The 19476-nt window shown below is 44.8% G+C and overlaps 1 protein-coding gene across 2 annotated transcripts in view; it reads right to left on the bottom strand.

Moving 5' to 3' along the window:
* Positions 1–17329: 17329 nt before the first annotated feature.
* The window catches only part of ST8SIA5 (ST8 alpha-N-acetyl-neuraminide alpha-2,8-sialyltransferase 5), a 69980-nt gene continuing 67833 nt past the window's right edge, over positions 17330–19476 (bottom strand). For both annotated transcript variants that reach the window (XM_032798466.2, XM_032798464.2), the window contains one exon: positions 17330–18348. In XM_032798466.2, coding sequence (XP_032654357.1) covers positions 17880–18348 — 469 coding nt within the window. In that variant the 3' untranslated portion in view covers positions 17330–17879. The remainder of the gene's footprint in view (positions 18349–19476) is intronic.

Consider the following 19476-nt stretch of genomic DNA (forward strand, 5'->3'; position numbering starts at 1 on the left):
CACACGCCTGTCCAGGGGGGTCACACACCTGTTTCGGGAGGGGGGTACAGACACACCTGCCTCGGGAGGGGGGGGTCACACGACTGCCGGCGGCAGGCCACCTGCGCCCGGCCAGCGACCGTCGAACCAGGTGTGTTGTACCCCGCCTCCCGAGCAGGTGTGTCTGTACTCCCTCCCCCCGAGACAGGAGCAATCCTACCGTTAAGGCGTCCCCCCCCGAGACAGGTGTGTCTGTACGCCCACCCGGACAGGCGTGTGACCCCCCCCCGAGACAGCGGCGCGTCGGTCTTGTACCCCCCCAAGACAGGTTGTCTGTACCCCCCCAGACAGTGTATCTGTACCCCCCCGGACAGTCGTCTGTGACCCCCGAGACAGGCGTGTCGTACCCCGCCTCCCGAGACAGGTGTGTCTGTACCCCCCCGGACAGGCGTGTGACCCCCCCCGAGACAGGCGTGTCTGTACCCGCCTCCCGAGACAGGTGTGTCTGTACCCCCCCGGACAGTCGTGTGACCCCCCCGAGACAGGCGTGTCTGTACCCCCCGAGACAGGCGTCGTTGTACCCCCCCCGGACAGTCGTGTGACCCCCCCCCGAGACAGGCGTGTCTTGTATCCCACCTCCGAGACAGGTGTGTCTGTACCCCCCGGACAGTCGTGTGACCCCCTGAACAGGCGTGTCTGTACCCCCCCAAGACAGGTGTGTCTGTACCCCCCCCGAGACAGGTGTATCTGTACCCCCCCCGGACAGGCGTGTGACCCCCCCGAGACAGGTGTGTCTGTACCTCCCCGGACAAGTCGTGCGACCCCCCCCGAGACAGGTGTGTCTGTATCTCCCCTTGGACAGGCGTTTGCCCCCCCCTCCCGAGACAGGTGTGTCTGTACCCCCCCGGACAGCTCGTGTGACCCCCCCTTGAGACAGGTGTGTCTGTACCTCCCCCTGGACAGGCGTTGTGACCCCCCGCCTCCTGAGACAGTGTGTTCTGTACCCCCCCGGACAGTCGTGTGACTCCCCCCCCCAAGACAGGTGTTGTCTGTATCTCCCCCTGGACAGGCGTGCCCCCCCTCCAGGACAGTGTGTCTGTACTCCCCCTGGACGGCGTGTGCCCCCCCTCCCGAGACAGGTGTGTCTGTACCCCCCCGGACAGTCCGCTGTGACCACCCCCCCGAGACAGGTGGCTGTACCCCCCCTCCGACAATGATAGGCTATGGTCGTGGACTCCCCTGGACAGGCGTGTGACCCCCCCCAGAAGGTTTCTTGTCCCGACAGGGCCCCCTGGGAGTGTCTGCTACCCCCCGGGGAGAGGGGCGGGGCGGCAGACGGGCCAGGCCGGAGCCCGGCGCTGCTGGCACAAAGCTGCCTCTGCGCTGCCACGGGGGCGGCCACCGGCTTCCTCCCCCCGGCCTGGTAGCCCCCGAGCGCCGCCCTGGGAGAACCGCTCCCCTCCCTCCCCTGCAGCCTAACACAGGCCTCAGCTCGGCAGGGTGGAGCTCAGGCACCCACGTTCAAATCAGGCCCTGGGCGAGCCTGGAAAATCCTGGTTAAGACCCGGTTTGAGCCCATCTTCATTTCAGAAATGAACCATGTTTCAGCTGTCTCAGGAGCCTCTACACTGTGCCCAGATCCACAGCTCAGTATCTTCCCAGGGTGGGGATCTGTTACACTAAGGTGACAACTGTGCCATGTTACCCAAGTACAAAAGTTGTGTCACAGCTGTGACACAGGGTAATGCAAATACAAGAAATACTATCTTAACACGTAACAGCTCCCGTCATGACAACCCTTTATAGTTATATTGTGAACTCTGTAGGGCTGGGCACATCTTTTTTTCCCCATGTGTGTACAGTGCCTACCACAAGGGGGGCTCTACGCCTTTCATGAGGCCTCTGTGCTCTACTCACTGTAATACAAATGCATAATAATTATGCCCATAATCCAGATCCAAAATTTGCTGCTGACCCAGGCTTGATCTTACTGATACTGATAGCGAGAAGAAGAAAATCTTAAAAATAAACCCTTTCTGGCCTTCTTTATACATCTTCAAAAAGCAAACCAATGTCCAAGTCCTTTTTTAACCCTTTGCAGCTCACCTTTACATGTATTTTGTAGAAGAATATAAACTGGAAAGTGTAACTATCTTGTTTCCATTCCCTTTTTGTTGAAATGCAATAGCTTCTTGGAGAAAAGAACGCTTGCCATTTCTGCATCCCCTGCTGGATTTGCGGTGTGATTCATAGAAGTATGCGGTGTGATTCACAAAGCCTCTGACTGGAATAAGTGAGCCAGCTTCAAACCAAAAAGCATCTGCCTGCAGCTTCAAATGAATGTTTTTATTTCACTGTCTGCCTGCCTCCTTCCAGTTAATGAAACCATGAGCTAGAGTCAAGCTGCTCTAAATGCCTTGCCTTAGTACCATGCAGTGTCCTTCAGACTAGAGCATGTTTTCCCTTAAGACATGCCAAGGCACTGACAACAGCCTCACGGTTTTATGAATTGGTTACCGGCTCTGAGGCTCAGTACAAATCTTTGTCAAGTTGTTGGACGCTTCAGTGAACCTCGTATGGTTTGTAATGCAAGTTCACAGCAAGAGCAGTGTGATCATCAATACTTTCCATCAGTGGCTTTCTAAAAAAACCAAGCTATTTCTTACTGGAATCAGGTGTAGTAGAAACAGGGAAAATTCTTGTCTTACCTGTGGATTTTCATTCTAGGCACCTCCCATGGCAGAAAGTCTTCACGGTGTCGCATTCCCGGCCTTCATTGCAACTGGAGGCAGACCAGACCTTTGAGTGTGGGTTTAGAACCACCGCTCGGGAAGAACTCTGCAGAACAACAGGTTCCAAAGTGAAAAAATACAAGCTATATACAAGTTTAAAGATCAAACCATTTGCAGCTGAGCCTTGACATTTAATTTAGGGATTTCCTGGAGGAAGACCTTCTTCTCTTTCAAGCTACTTAACAAGCATGCAATAGCAGAAGCCAATCCTGGTCCTAATGCAGGCCACTGATAAAGGGTCAGACTGTCTGACATGGAAAGTCCTTGAGGGAAAATTCACAGGTAAACACTAATTGGTTCATATACGTCCTGCTGGTGCATACTAAAAGTTACATCATGCACTTTAACATAGTCCCATTTCAAAGAGTATTACATTAAAGTGCACTAGGGAACTTTTAGGGTGTACCAGCAAGGTCTACATGGACCAATTAGTGCACAACACATTAGTGCACTTTAGAAGTCACAACCCCATATGGCCCATTGCTGCACTGTGTAGACCAGGCCTAAATCAAACTGAACTGAATTAATTCTGACTTACAGGCCCTGCGAGGGGCTTTAGTGCAGTTTATGTGATCCACTTTAAAATTCCCACCTTTAGTTAATTTGGATTAACTTTTCTGAGTGTTCCCATGTTGAGAAGCCCTAAAACAGACAAACAACTGAGGAAGCACAAGGTAAGAGTGAAAGTTATGATTAATATAATAAGCAGCAGTCAAAGCTGCTTATTACATTGGTCATAAACCATAATGCTTACTAGCCTCACACAGCTGTTGTGAGACTGCATCCATTAATGTCGGTCAAGAACTTTGACATTCTATATCCCATTCATAATTTTGTCTACTTCTATTTTAGAAGGGCAGGTGCTGTTTAAAATGGTGTTGAGCAAACAAGTGACCAGGAAAAAGAAAACAAGTGGCATAGAAAATACACTGGACACTTCCAGCATGTGAAAATAAGTTGTGAACAACCATCTAGCTGGTAGCAGGGATAAGGGTGCATAAGAGTTACAGGGATCCCCTAGGTCTGGTATCTATGTATTAGTTTGCTAAAGAATGTCAGGTCAGGTCTCTAATGAAAGCCTGTGTCGCACCAGTCCTCATAATCATTGTGCAGGGGTGAAAGTGAGCCGGTACAGCTGGCGTACCGGTAAGAACCTGCATCAGCCCATACCCAGCCCACATTAAAGGGCTGCATCGGCAGCCCTTTAACATCCCTGCCCCTTTTGCCTCCCCTGTCAGTGGCCCAGCTGGTAGGGTCCCTATGGGGGGAGGAAGGGGTAGCAACCTTAAAGCATTGCCACGGCAAAGGACCCTGCAGTACTTTAATGTCCCTGCTCCTTTCCCCGCCCCCCTGCAACCCCTGACAGGTGAAGGGGGGGAAGGGAGTAGTTGCCCTGGGGGTGGGGATTTAAAAGGGCCCAGGGCTCTTTAAATTAACATGGGTGGTGGGCAGAGTCACCTGATCCATGCCGGTGGGAGAAGATTCTGACCTGAATCCATCGGTTGAGACAATACTTTCACTGCCCGTTGATGGAGACGAAGGATTGCATGCACTACTACGGAGGATGACACTTTGCAGCTCCTGCAACATTAAGGAAATGAACCATTTCTTGATTGCTTGCTTAGCTGAGCAATCTGCAATATGATAGTCTGCAATTATATCATACAGAGTAAGTTTGTCTACTCGTTCTTTCCCTCTCCACGTTTCCTCTTCTTGATTGACTAATCACTAATGATAATCACAAGCAGCTGTAGGAAGGAAGCACACCCATCAGTTTTAATGTCAGCCAGAATGAACACTGATTCCCTCCAGTATTCATCTTAATACTATGTCTCCAAAGCAATTTCAATCTTCTTCATAATGGGAGGGCAGCATTTCTATTACCAGTCCCTAGTTTCAGCTGCTTGTAACCTGGAACAATAGTAACCCATCGGCATGGAAAATCTCTGACTTCCAGAAAAATTAGGGGCTTTCTGTTATGTTTTTCTGTATTCTCACAAATTCTTGAAAACTGATGTTTTAATTCTTTTGGTTCTGAAAAGATCATGTAAACTGAAGCACTGTGACTTGTACATCTACAGCTAGACAGAATGAATCAGTGCCATCTAGAGATGCGTAAGCTTCCCCTGTTCATCGCTTTAGGGTCATCTCTTTTCGGCCTGATTAGAATCGTTTTAAACCAACCAACCATTGTTAACCATTTCACTGCTGATCACTGTATCAGAAATTGCCAACTAAAATGCTCACCTACTTAATGTGCCTTACACAGCTCTCCCCACTCAACTGGAATCATTTTGTTTGGTCTCTCATTTGAAGCAGCACTTGGAATGAACTGGTGGGCTGCAACATTGGTTGCTCAATGTCATTTAACTCCTAATTGTGATGGGACTTCTAGACTTTTCAGTACAGATAACAGAAATAGAACCTGCTGGAGTTGTTTGGCTTAACATAAACAAAGTGGCTTGAACAAGATGGTGCCTAGAAACAACAGTGATGGGAGTATTACCAGTGCAGAGAGAGAGAGAAAGAGAGAGGCTGAGACTGACTGTTTCCAGCTAGAACTCTTAGGGCTTGTCTACACTATTGCGTGGGGGTTGAACTAAGATTTGCAACTTCAGCTACGTGAATAGCCTAGCTGAAGCCAACATACTTAGATCTACTTACTGCGGTGTCTTCCCTGCAGTAAGTCAACAGCGGGCGCTCTCCTGTCATCTCCACTTGCACCTCTCACTCTGGTGGAGTACTGGAGTCCATGGGAGAGTGCTCAGCAGTTGATTTATCATGTCTATACTAGATGCAATAAATCAACCCCTGCTAGATCAGTCACTGACAAGCTCCAGACAAGCTCTTAGTGACCGCAGAGGTAGGCGCTCTCAGGTGAAAGGCCTTGGTTAAGGATTCCCACCTTCAAGGATCAGAATGAGGCCAAGCCTTCTGCCGATATAGATTCACTATATAGGTGCACCACTGTAGTATCTGCACACCAAGTTTTGCTACTTTTGCAAAGGTTTCAGAGTGGTAGCCATGTTAGTCTGTACCAGCAAAAACAATGAGGAGTCCTTGTGGCACCTTAGAGACAAACACATTTATTTTATCTTTGCAAAGTTACGCTCATTAACAGCAGCTGCAGAACATCCTGAGAAAGTTTCTCTTACAACAAAGCAGCCACCAAGAATGAATTGCATCTTGGAAATTGTCTAAAACAAGAGAGCAGTTGAGAGTCTGGTCCTTTTGCAGGCAGAAATGATATTACTCATAATTTGGTGGAAGGAGCCTAGATACATGGAGACAAATTCATCAGAGATGCATTGCTAGGAGGGGATTGCAGATCACAGCATTATAAGACTGCTGTTTAACAGTGCAGGATTTAACATTCAAAGTACAATCATTATGGAATTGGATCCTCAGATGGTGCAAATTAATATAGCTGCATTGACTTTACTCTTCATTTACAAGCTGGTTTATGCCAGCTGAGGTTCTGGCCCTCTGTGTTCAGAGACAAGGAACTGTAAGAGACACAAATTAGTATGGAAGCACAAAAAGAAATGGAGAAAAGTTTGCTTTTCAAATGAAACTGTTAGACTGGTTTATTTGATAGTTAAATTTTCTTTCAAACACAGTGACACTGACAAAAAAAATACCCTGATTACTCTTTTAGTTATGGCTTACATCAATTGATAGGTTTTCTATCACAGCTACAAAAACAATAAGCAACAATTACAAGGTGGAAGATTTCAGTTAACCATGAGTCACTGAACATGAGATCATGAAACTAAGGAGACTCCATTTGGATTTTTTCCCTCACTTAAAACTGACAAAAAACAAAAGGACGTTTATTTTAGTAATAGCCCAACTTCCATCAGCATGAAGACACAGACATTTGTGCCAGTGCATTGGAGCATTTGTTTCCATCAGATGAAAATGGAAGACATTTAACCAGCATTTTCCCTCTCTTTTTCTCCTTTGTGAAGGCCTCTTTTGAATACAGTACAATGTACATTTGCTGAACACTGATGTCTGGTAAGAGACCTTGTGGTTTACAATAAGGGGGACCCAGGAAAGAAACAACAAATCACTATCTCCTGTTCTAGGTATAGCAGCAAGCGGATTTCTTCATCACTAAAGTAATAGGCCCTGTAGTCACATGTACGTGTATACACAGGATGGTGTAACAGACAGGGATGAGTTCAGCCCTGCTTGCTTCTAACCATTAATGTTGGCTTTAACCATAGTACACACAAGTTGTATCGCCTGGTGGACACACTTCAGTTCCTTGTCCATCTTAGTGCAGTTCAACAGGATACAAGTATCAAGATATATCCAACACATTGTCTGCTTTGCTTGCACAAATTAGTAACATTAATACTAATTTGTAACCATTCTGCATGCTGACACCTATTACAGTGACTGGTGTTATTAAGAATAATGCACATCAACTCACCTAAAGATCAAACATCGAGAACATTTATGACTTTCTAAAGGGAAACTCAGACATGTCAATAGCATGATTATTTATTTACAAGCTTTCAACCCTGTATGCTTTCAAGGCAGTTTTGTTCTTTCTCTAGTCTCCCGGTAAGACATATTCCTGCATTCTTTTGTACCCCAAACACTCAGTTTGAGGTTCACAAGGCTTGCGGTATCTGCCCCCTAAACGTTAACGTGAGTAGACATTTGGATTTCTTCCAGGGTTACTGAAAAGCACTTTCCTAAGAAAAGTTACTGCTGATTTTTTAATACCATGCAAAAGACATACTAATACCCCATGGCTTCACCTATATTAAAAGGACCACAGTGTGATTGGGTTTTTTCCCAGTGATACCAGTTGATTTACAAGCCTTGGGCCCTGTCCTTCTCCCACTGAAGCCAATGGCAAAACTCATAATGCTCTCAAACAGAGCAGGATTGGGTTCTCATCCTGGATAGTTAATATCACCAAGGAACGCCGCACAACTATTTAAAGACAGCACAGAACTATCCCTTTTCTAAAGGCATGTGGTTAATGTACATACACAGTTGTGTATGAAAGTCTCATTAATAACTGAAGCTCCTGTGATTTGATATGGCAATTTACGTTGCTTCAGTTCAATGCTTTGCATAGATGATTTAAAATGTAACACTTCTCAGAAATAACCATGTAAGTGCAGATATCAGTGGGGATTGGGGGAGCAGGGAGAGACAACATTTTTGCCCCCAGATAGGATTTTGTTCTTGTTTACACACATACACAATTTAAAACACAATATAGCTACTGCACAGTATCTACAATTTATAAAAATCTCATTTTCTATTAAAACAACTCACTCACAAACAAAGGGCTGATCCTGCAGTTCCCACTCAGGGCCCAATCCTCTGAACCTTTGGGGTTTGATCCAAAGCACACTGAAGTCAATGAAAATCTTTCTAATAGCTTCAATTGGCTCTGGATCAGGTCCTCAGCATGCTAAACAGCTGCTGAGGAGTAAATCAGACACCCCCCCTTGACTCCAAAATTCCAAGGAGAATACTTCAATATGCTTCTTTGCCTGGGTAAAGAGACTGCAGGATTTTGCAACAGCGGGATTTTTGCTCACTAGTTAAAAAGTAAGGAGTTCTCCGCACCCTGAGATATAAACCAGAGAGAGAAGGGACTTCTGTAGTGTTCATAACAGACCTGGGCGAATAACAGATTGTTCGGTTCAGTAGCAATTCAAAAAAAAAAAATTAGAAAAAATATTAGTTTTGGATCAAAATCCAAATGTTTTGGCTTGGATCATTTTTAAATGTTTTTGGATTTTTCTTAAAGAAAATTGAAGGAAATTTTGAAACAAAACATTATTTTGAACCAAAACATCAAAATTTCAGAATTAAACATTTTGATATTTTCAGATTTTTTTTAGGCTTGTTTCTGATGGAAACAATTTGGTGAAACTGACATGAATTCATGAAAGGTTTCAGCATCACTGAACCTGCAATTTTTTATGGAAAAAGTTTAAGTCAAAAAAATTACATCCAGATCTAGCTACAAATTATTCAGAAGAGCAGCTCCCCTTTTTGTAAAGATCGGCATCTGAGGGCAAATATCAGAGCCTCACAAGGGTCACAGGAAAAGGAAAGCCTCCAGCCACTTGTCCCAGCACCACTCATTAAGGATCCCCTCCTCCTTATGCAAAGAAACCATTCTAGCAGAGACGGCTACATTACGGTATAAAAATCCAATGCTTGCAATATTGCTGTGTCAGCGATAGCACTTGTACCATTAACAAGCCTGATCACTCTCATGTCAATGTTCCTATTGATTTAATGAACCTTCCAGTCAGTGTAAATTATTTGTGAAACAATGTTGATTTCTGTGGCCATCTCACTTCATCTAGTCACCTCGGGTGAATCACTCCTCTCTTCCACCAAGCCTCACTGTGGGCAAGCTATAGCAGGCTGTGGGGAAATGACTCCTACCCCTACCCCGCAACAAAAAAACGTGTAGCAACTATGTAGCTATTACTACAGCCTCCAAGATGTAATTCCACAGTAATACCGCCTCTGCAGCATAGTTGTGGCTACTGGCTATTAAACTCTTCCTCTATGTGGCTTTGATAGCCAATTGGTTGGAGGATGACATAGACCTACTTGGCATGATCAGATCGCTCCTATGGACTGTCCTGGGGATTCTCCAAGGAGCACTTCTCCATGACACACAGGGAGGTTAGGGTGTGCCTACACAGCCTGTGGCAGTGAGCCTCTCATGCTAAGGGCTGGTCTACACTACGGGGAAAAATCGATCTTAGATATGCAACTTCAGCTACGTGAATAACGTAGCTGAAGTCAAATATCTAAGATCGGATTACTCACCCGTCCTCACCGCGTGGGATCGATGTCCGCGGCTCCCCCTGTCGATTCTGGAACTCCGTTGGGGTTGGTGGAGTTCCGGAATCGATATAAGTGCGCTTGGGGATCGATATATCGCGTCTAGATGAGACACGATATATCGATCCCCGAGCAATCGATTGTAGCCCACCGATACTGCGGGTAGTGTAGACGTAGCCTAAGAATAGCAATGTAGACATTGTGGCTCAAGCTGGAGCTCAGGCTCTGAAGCCCAGGGGGACAGCTAGGCTTCAGAGCCATAGCTCCAGCCAGAGCCACCCTTCAAATTGCTGTCTACTTCTACACAGCTAACGTGAGCACCACTAACCCAAGTCTGTTGAATCTGGGCTGGGAGGCACACTGCCACGGACTGTGTGGACATAGCCTTAGTGTCTCCCTGTAAAGCCTGTGACCTGACTTTTCCCTACTCCAGTAGAACCACAACAGTTGTGCTGTAATATATAATTGACCTAATACCACTCATCCTGCTTGGACCAACACCAGGGGTTGAACATGGGCTCTGTAGAGCTAACAGCAAGAGGCTGTACTCAGGGCTGGTGCAACCATTTAGGCGACCTAGGCAGTCACCTAGGGTGCTGGGATTTGGGGGGCGCCATTTTCTTCAGCAGCGACTGTGGCAGCCGGATCTTCGGCCACCCCGGTCACTGCCAGCATTTAGGCTGAGGGAGCTGGGTGAGGGGATTGCGGGGAGGGCTGCCTGCAGCAAGTGAGGCGGGGGCGGCATGCAGGGGTACTCCACACCCCAGCTCACCCCTGCCTCACCTCCTCCCCGAGCATGCCATGGCTGCTTCACTTCTCCTGTCTCCCAGGCTTGTGGTGCCTAAGCTGATTGGCACCACAAGCCTGGGACGCGGGAGAAGTGAAGCAGCGACGGCGTGTTTGGGGTGCTCGTGCGCGGAGCAGGGGTGAGCTGGGGCGGGGTGGGTGCCTCAGAGTGGAGGATGGGGAGTGGGGAGTTACTGCAGAGGGTTAGGGGGGCACAAGGTGGAAATTTCGCCTAGGGCACGAAACATCCTTGCACCGGCCCTGGCTGTACTATTTATGCTAAAAGACTAACTCCCCTAGCTGGAAGCAGTAGCAGATTCATAAACCTCTTCATGGACCAGCCACTAAACATGGAGCAGTCCCATCCCCTCTTCCCTCCCTACATAGTATACATTGCTATCCGATGTGAGTCTCCATTCTCCAGATACTAGTATCACTTCATATCATGTTTTGAGGTTCATTTAATACAGCTTCTCTTAGTTTCCTGAGGATAATATCAGTATCTGGGGATTAACTCCTAATATTATCCACCTCCCATCCCTATCTCAACTTTTCACGTTCTCAGCAATATGGCAGAAATTAAATTTTAACCCCCAAAAGTGACGCTGAAGAGCTGAACAAGTCTCTGTTTTGGCAGATCAGTGATTTGCTGCCAAAGGTCTGCAGCCTTCCCTGTCTGAAATCTCAGCATTTGGAAATGGAACAGGAGCCTCGTCAACTCCTCATTTGGCTGGCATATTTGTGAGCATCAAACCATCCCCTTGTTTCCTTAAAGGAGCATTGATGGACACTTATTAGCACCTAGATGTACCCTTTTTTAAAAGGCCTTTTAAAAAGGAGCTGCATTAGCACTAGATAGTCATAGAATCATAGAAATGGAAGGGACCTCGGGAGGTCATCTAGTCCAGTCCCCTGCACTCACAGCAGGACTAAGTATTATCTAGATCATTCCTGACAGGTGTTTGTCTAACCTGCTGTTAAAAATCTCCAATGATAGAGATTCCACAACCTCCCTAGGCAATTTATTCCAGTGCTTAATCACCCTGACAGTTAGGAAGTTTTTCCTAATGTCCAACCTAAACCTCCCTTGCTGCAATTTAAGCACATTGCTTCTTGTCCTATCAACAATTCTTCTCCCTCCTCCTTGTAACAACCTTTTATGAACTTGAAAACTGTTATTATGTCCCCCCTCAGTCTTCTCTTCTCCAGACTAAACAAAGCCAATTTTTTCAATCTTCCCTCATAGGTCTTGTTTTCTAGACCTTTAATCATTTTTGTTGCTCTTCCCTGGACTTTCTCCAATTTGACCACCTCTTTCCTGAAATGTGGCACCCAGAACTGGACACAGTGCTCCAGCTGAGGCCTAATCAGTGCAGAGTAGAATGGAAAAAATACTTCTTGTGTCTTGCTTACAACACTCCTGTTAATACATCCCAGAATGATGTTTGCTTTTTTTGCAACAGTGTTACACTGTTGACTCATATTTAGCTTGTGGTTCACTATGACCCCCAGATCCCCTTCATAGAATATTAGGGTTGGAAGAGAGCTCAGGAGATCATCTAGTCCAATCCCCTGCTCAAAGCAGGACCAACACCAATTAAATCATCCCAGCCAGGGCTTTGTCAAGCTGGGCCTCAAAAACCTCTAAAGATGGGGATTCCACCACCTCTCTAGGTAATCCATTCCAGTGCTTCACCACCCTCCAAGTGGAATAGTGTTTCCTAATATCCAACCTAGACCTCCCTCACTGCAACTTGAGACCATTGCTTCTTGTTCTGTCATCTGCCACCACTGTACTCCTTCGTAGGTAGTTATTTACCATTCAGTGTTTGAATGAGGGGGAAGGGAAGCAAAATACCATCAAATTCAATGAGCTTCCTGATTTCAAGAAGGTATTTTCTTAAGCTTAAGAGTACTTGAACAGGATAAGAAATGATGGTATTAAAAAAGGATGGTGAGGCTCTCCCTAAAATCCTTCTTTTCCTGCTTTTGATTAAGCTGCCGCATCAGGTAGGGTGCCTATGCCATAAACTCTGCCACTAACCACTGTGCAACTCATTCTGCAGTAACATTTTATAGATAATATCCACTGTGCATCTGAGGGGTGTTGTTTCCCTTCACTATATTTATTTGCATCCTGGAAAGAGTGGAACAGCATTCCGTGGTCTCACCCCACCCTCACCCAATCCTGAAAGCTGCTCCATGAAGCTAGACCCCTGCAACTGCACAGAGCTCCACTGAAGTCATTGTGGGGACGCAGGCCTCTGACTTTATTGAGCCTAATGCAGGATCAGGGCCCAAGAAGAGAACTAGGCTAAAGTTTCTACTTGGGGCATTTTCAAACCTGCATTCACTTTCCACAAGTCAACTTTTGAGCAACACTCTGCAAAACATACCAGGCAGGTAAACATAAACTCTCCAGAAAATAGCATACATGTTTCATAGGCTAATCATATACAAATATGGGTTTTTTCTAGATCTACATAGTTTGTGTATGACTGTATATATCTAATTTATACATCTATGTACACTATAATGAAAAGCCTCCTACACGTGTTTGAGGCCTGTTTCTGCAGTCCCTACACAAACAAAACTCCCATTTACTTCCATGGGAATTTCATCTGGATAAACATTGCAGGACTGGGCCTTTGGTGCAGATGTGTAAGTATCTTGCATATACATTTTGAAATTGTTAAAAAAATAGAGTAATTATAGAATCAATCAAATACTAAAGACAGTAAAACTGCACCTATTACAGTGTAACGCCGGTCGAGGTACGTCAATCAGTTATGTAAAGCAAACAAAGAAAAGGAAAGGCCTGTTACCCTGTAGTTGTGTTTTCTATTATCCTCTTTTCCGTCCTAAAAATTGACACACTTTCTTATAATGAAAAGGCAGATTTGCATCATTTTCTCCTCACTTACAGATGCTTTTCCAAGTCTTCCCTTGTTATAAGTATCTGTCACAATACATCAGACTCCTTTCAGTCACTGGTGTTCACATCAACCAATAAAGCAAGGAAATTTCCTCAGCAAAGGAAGTAACCATCGCAAAAAGAGCAGCAAAGCAATATTGTGCCAAATACTGACATCATTACTCAATCCATAGTCAGGCAGAACCAGTCAAAGCTGAGTCAGGGATTCGGGATCACTCTTATTATTATCAAGCTTAACACACAACAAAAGGCAATGTTGTCTAGAGAGCTAGGCAAGGTACTGTGCACCAGTCCTAATCCCAACTTTGACACTGACTCACCTTGTGATAATTCACCTAATTTACCTCTGCCCAGTCTCCTCAAACATAAAATGGGGATGTTAACCCTTAACTACCTCACCAGGGAGTTGTGGGGATAAGCTAGTTGGTGTTTGTGGAACACTTTAAGAATGAAAAATGTTATGCACACTCTAACAGCAAGACTGACTCTTACATCACACTATTCATCCGAGGTGCTCAGGGTATGTTGTGAACAGGAGGTGACCACTATTATCCCTATTTCACAGATGGAGAAACTGAGGCCCAGAAGTTAAAATGACTTGTCTAAGGTCACTCAGCAAGTCAGCAGCGGGACTAGAACTCAAACCTCCTAATCGCACTCAAACGCCCTAGCCACTAGTCCACATTGCTCTGTATACAGCACTTTTACCACCAAGGCCCTATACATACATTAGTTTAATCGACACATCAAAGATGCAGCCCTCCTTTGCATATTAAATCAAGGAAAAACATTCCACACACTCAGGCATTCATAAGCTCATATATTGTGTGTTTAGTATTTTATGTCTGTTAAATACAAATCAACGCTTGCTCAAATGTAATATACCTTTGGTGCCTACAGCATGACAACAAAACTACAGGACCCTGGAGCAAGGGCATCTCTTCTGCTTCACTGAATATTTTCCCCTGTGATCTTTCCCCTAGGAGCTCTGAAATGCTATAATCAATTACAGTGATGGGTGTTACATAGTCAACAGACTGCAAAAATCTTAAATATCACAGTATTTCCTGTTCTAAGGAAAGGGAGGTATGGGAGCATCTCCAAACACCATCTCGGTCACTGCTGGGAAATGCTGACTTTTGAATGAAGACAACTGTACTTCTCTTCCTTTTAGATTTGTTTTCTTTATGTTTTGTTTATAATGGGAGCAATTTTGATAGATGGAGGGACGGGAAGGAGCTCTGAAACCAAATTTCAAAGGAGAGAGTCAAAGTCTTGCAAGAACAGCTTCTGAGATCTCCACATTGTAAACTAAAAACCCTAGGCCCCTGATTCAGCCTCAAACCCTAGCCAAAACCTTATATCAGGTCCTCCTGTAGCCACATTAAGGTACACAGCTCTTTACATGCCAAGTAAGGCATGTTTCCTGACCTAGGGCTTCAAATCTAAATAAGATGACAGTGGATCACAATTCAGGTGAGGAAAATGAGTAAGTGTATTGTCTGAAGAGGTGAGGTTGAATGAAGGAAGAGAGAGAAGACAGCAAGAGTGTCTCAGGTGAATAGGGCATGAAGGTGAGAGAGTCATAAAGATGTAGGAAGCTATGGGAAAAGTTTGGGAAGTGCATGGGCAGAGGGTGGAGGAGGGGAAGAAATGAAAGAAGAGATGTGAGATAAAGGTGGGGCGAGATCACGCAGGGCTGTGTAGCGGACTGATTTTGACACAGTAAGAGACAGGGAACTAATGGAGGGTCTTAAGGAGAGGACTGAGGTGACAGAACGTGGAAACAGAAAGAAGAGTGGAAAGGAGAGGTGAGAAGCAGGGAGACAAGATGGGAGAAAGTTCCAGTCATAAAAGTGAGAGAGAACCAGCAAGTAAGTTATTAATGGTGGGGCTGGAGAAAGAGCAGATATTATTGATATTCAGCAAGCTGAATTTAGACAATTTGGTTAGAGACTGGATATATATAGAGAGAAGAGTCTCAGATAACACCAAGGTTGTGGGCCTGGAAAATAGGAAGGAGAGTGCGATTGTCTATGGAGATAGAGAATTCGGACTGCTACTACTAGAATCAATAAGTTTGTGTTTGACTTCAAATGGGCCTTTAGAAAGGGAGACCGGAATGAAGAGGTAAGAAGGGTTAGATGCTAAATTGATAGAAATATTATTAACAGCTAGGGGGTGAGAGGTTTGATGGATTAAAGCCAAACAGCAGAAGAAAGATCTCAGGGTCAGAAAGAGGGAGGGAAGGAAGAAGGGAAGGAAATAGTGTTGGAATAGGGCAGGGAAGGGAGAGAGCTTGTCAGATTTGGCAAATTTGGTTTATGACAAAGATGGCAACATAATCCTTGTCTGGATCCATCTTCCACATCCTTGGCCTACCCCTAACCAGATGTGCTGATTTTATAGGGACAGTCCTGATATTTGGGGCTTTGTCTTATATAGGCGCCTATTACCCCCCTCTCCGCCACACATCCCATCCCGATTTTTCACATTTGCTATCTGGTCACCCTAACCCCTAATAGGGATGAGGAATCAGAATATCTTAAAGTCATTAAGAACTCTGGATGAGTGGTTTTAGCTCTCTACTACAGGCCATTAAAGTAAGTCCCGGGAACTAAATTAATCTGTCCCCCAAACAAGACAAATTCCATGAAGTTCAATGTATAAAACTAACTCGGCATCAACATTGACATCAACGTATCACGAATTAGACTCAGCAGAACTGGTATCAATAAACGGAAGGGTTCTCTCTCTGCTATGCCTTTTAACCTCTCTTTAATCACACCTTTGTTTTCCAGTGGTTAAGTGCTTTCTAATCTACTGCTAAAATGGCATCTCCCATATAGGCCAGAAGAGATGTGGCTAGTTTAATGTGGAGACAAATATTGCAAATATAAGATATCTGTGGAAATATTAAACTACTCATTTTACAAATCATCATAATCTAGGGGAGAAGGCCAGGTCCCTTCCATATTATTTAGACCTAGAAAACACTGAGCCAGGTTACATTGTACATGTTTATCAAATTACTGATACTATGGACGAAGCTGCTAAACATTTCAATTAAAGGCTTGTCTATACTTCAAAGATTTGCCACTTTAATTATGGCAGCATAGTTTAAACAGAAAAAGCCCCTAGATTGGACACACCTGTAACAGTTTGAAAGTGCTTATACCAGGATAGCTGATTCTTGTACAGGAACTGAAATAAGCTATACCAGTGTAAAGCGCCTTTTAAAAAACTGCAGCTACCCTAGGGCTTTTACTAGCATAACTACATGAGCAAAAAAAATCCCTCTGACATCACTGACATAGTTATGATGGTAAAACTTAAGTGTAGGTTAGCGCTAAGATGGGATAACACTCACAGCAGTGTCCCCAACAGAAGACAATGTCTAATTAATACATTTAAGGTCTCTAAATGTATAACTTTAAATTAAACACACAGAAAACTATGAGAAGCGTCTCCACTGTTAAACTTCATTTCTATCTCCTCCCAGCCCTCCAGTCATCAGCATATACTTTCCAACAGCTGCTGTAAATACTGAGTGACTAGAAAGCTTTCCCACTGGGGGAAGCTCCTCGTCATTCTGGTGCTTCAACAAAATCATCTGGAAAAAATAATCTATAAGAAGAGCCTTGTCGTGTCCTAGGGTCGGTGCCATATGAACCCAAAAATCAGTTCTGCAAACCTGAGCTTCAAGAGAACTACTCCCATGCCCTGGCAGAATTCTATGGGATCAACATACTTTGCCAAGAAATAGTCAGAAGTCCAGAGCTGGTCACTGCAGGAAGAAAATGTGTTTGGGGAAGAGAGGGAGGCATGTAAGACACAAGGAGATATGTGGGAAAACAAAGAAGAGGCAGCTATGATTTGATAAGATTGATACAGTTACATTTTGCTGGGAATTGCAGTTTAACCACCTGTTCTGTCCTGCCTGGCTTCTCACAAATGATCTAACCTCACCATGAGATATTACACAGACATGTTTCATCGATGCTCTGAGTCATTACACAATAAAGACCACAGCTTATACCTCTCCCCTTACAACTACAATAATGCTTAAAGAATTTGTTTCTAAAACCCTAATGCAAGAGAATAGCAGTTTCAATAAAAATCGACAATGTCCACAGTTGTCTATGAGCCAAAACACCTTTCTAATGCCCTGCAGTATATGCTAAAATTCGCTTTACCGAATGGGTTCCGTTTGGTGCTTTTCCTGAAAGTGAAATGATAGCTACACTAATGTGCTTTGTATATCCCTAAAACCTATTGAAAATGTGCTTCTTGATCTGATTTCTAGGGCAGTGCATATTCCTATGATGGATGAGTTTCACTTCAGCCAAATCACATAATCCTAACCCATCTAGCAGGAAGGATACTGGAATTCCAGCTTCTATGGGATGCAATACTTTGAGAGATCGATATTGAACAATTATTGCATAATCTCAGGATGTAATAAAACTCTTCTACACTGAACATAGACACTGAGTTCCTGTTGCGCTTTTACATCGGAGGAAAAATCATCATCATCATCATCATCAACAGCAGCTGCAAGTCCCAGTATGAACTTGCAGGATCCCCTTGCTGTGCATGTGGAGGAAGTTGAAGATTTCTGACGGCATTGCATGGAAGCCAGGGCGAGGTTTGACATTGTCGTAGTAATGGTGAGTTATAAAAATCCCTGAGGGGTTCATGGGGAAAGCCCAAAAGCCAAAAAGATGGACCTCTTCACAGAGCTCCAGGGCAGCAGTCACCAGAATCAATCCCGTGCTAATCCGCTTGGCACGTACCCCTTGACCAAGCCAGTAGCGCGAGACATTGATGAGATACTGAGGGTGGAAATAGTAGACAGCTTGCTGAGATTCAAAATCGTCCAGGACATATTTGACCCGGATAGAGACATCCGTGTTGCGGGTGTTGTAGAAAGCAGGCAGCAGCACCGATGCATTTTCATAAACCTGTAGCACATCATAAAAAGGTTTCCTCCATTTCTCCAGTTTATGGAATCTAAAGATAAAAGGATACAAGTGATTATCAGGCTGTAAGGTTCAATAAGAATTAAACTAACAAACAAGAAGCTTTCCATAAAGATTCCCTGACACAATGAAACACCCCTGATGTTAATAAACAGAGCTGCTTGCAAAAAGTATTTGAAATGATCTTTCAGTGTCAAACGGAAAATGTATTTAGCTCTGTGGCTGGTAGGAAATTTGTCATTAAAAAGTTTTGGTAATAAAAAAGGGAGAGGGGAGAGAGAAAATCATGAATATATTTCACCTTTCCCAACCAGTAAATCCTTTGACTAGTGGTCAAAAAATGAGTCAAAATTGCCACAAAAATTTAATCCCTTATTTTTTCCATCAAAATTTAGATGGAAAACTTTAAATTTTGAAATGTTTTTACTAATTGTATTCGATACATACTAACACATATCAGTGTTGGGGATTATACAAGAATTAATATCACCTCAGAGCAGAAATTGTAGTGAAACATTTAAAATGTAATGTTTGAAAGAAGCTTGTATCTGTTGGGGCCAACTCCCATTCATGTTACTCGTGCAAGCAGGCACAATGAATGGACTTCTCGAGTGAGGCAAGCAGGAGGTAGCTCTAAGGCCTCAGTCCTGCAAGCACTTAAGCATGCAATTAACATTATGCATGTGAGTGGTCCTGTTGATTCAATAGGATCACGCAAGGCCCTCCTTAACTTTAAGCACATGCTGTTGACTTCAGTGGGACGTAAGCATGTGCTTTGATGGATTGGGGCCAGAATGCTCAGCATATTACATGATCAATCCTTTAGGTCAGGGGTCAGCAACCTCTGGCACGTGGCTCGCCAGGGTAAGCACCCTGGCCGGCTGGATCAGTTTGTTTACCTGCCGCATCGGCTGGCTCGGCCGATTACGGCTCCCACTGGCCGTGGTTCACCATCCCAGGCCAATAGGGATGATGGGAAGCAGTGCAGGCGACGGATGTGCTGGCTGCGGCTTCTCGCCATCCCCATTGGCCTGGGACGGCGAACCACGGCCAGTGGGAGCCGCGATCGGCTGAACCTGCCGACGCAGCAGGTAAACAAACTGGCCCGGCCCACCAGGGTGCTTACCCTGGCGAGCCGCGTGCCAGAGGTTGCTGACCT

Source organism: Chelonoidis abingdonii, chromosome 6, assembly GCF_003597395.2.
Source record: "Chelonoidis abingdonii isolate Lonesome George chromosome 6, CheloAbing_2.0, whole genome shotgun sequence".
Classification (NCBI taxonomy): Eukaryota; Metazoa; Chordata; order Testudines; family Testudinidae; genus Chelonoidis; species Chelonoidis abingdonii.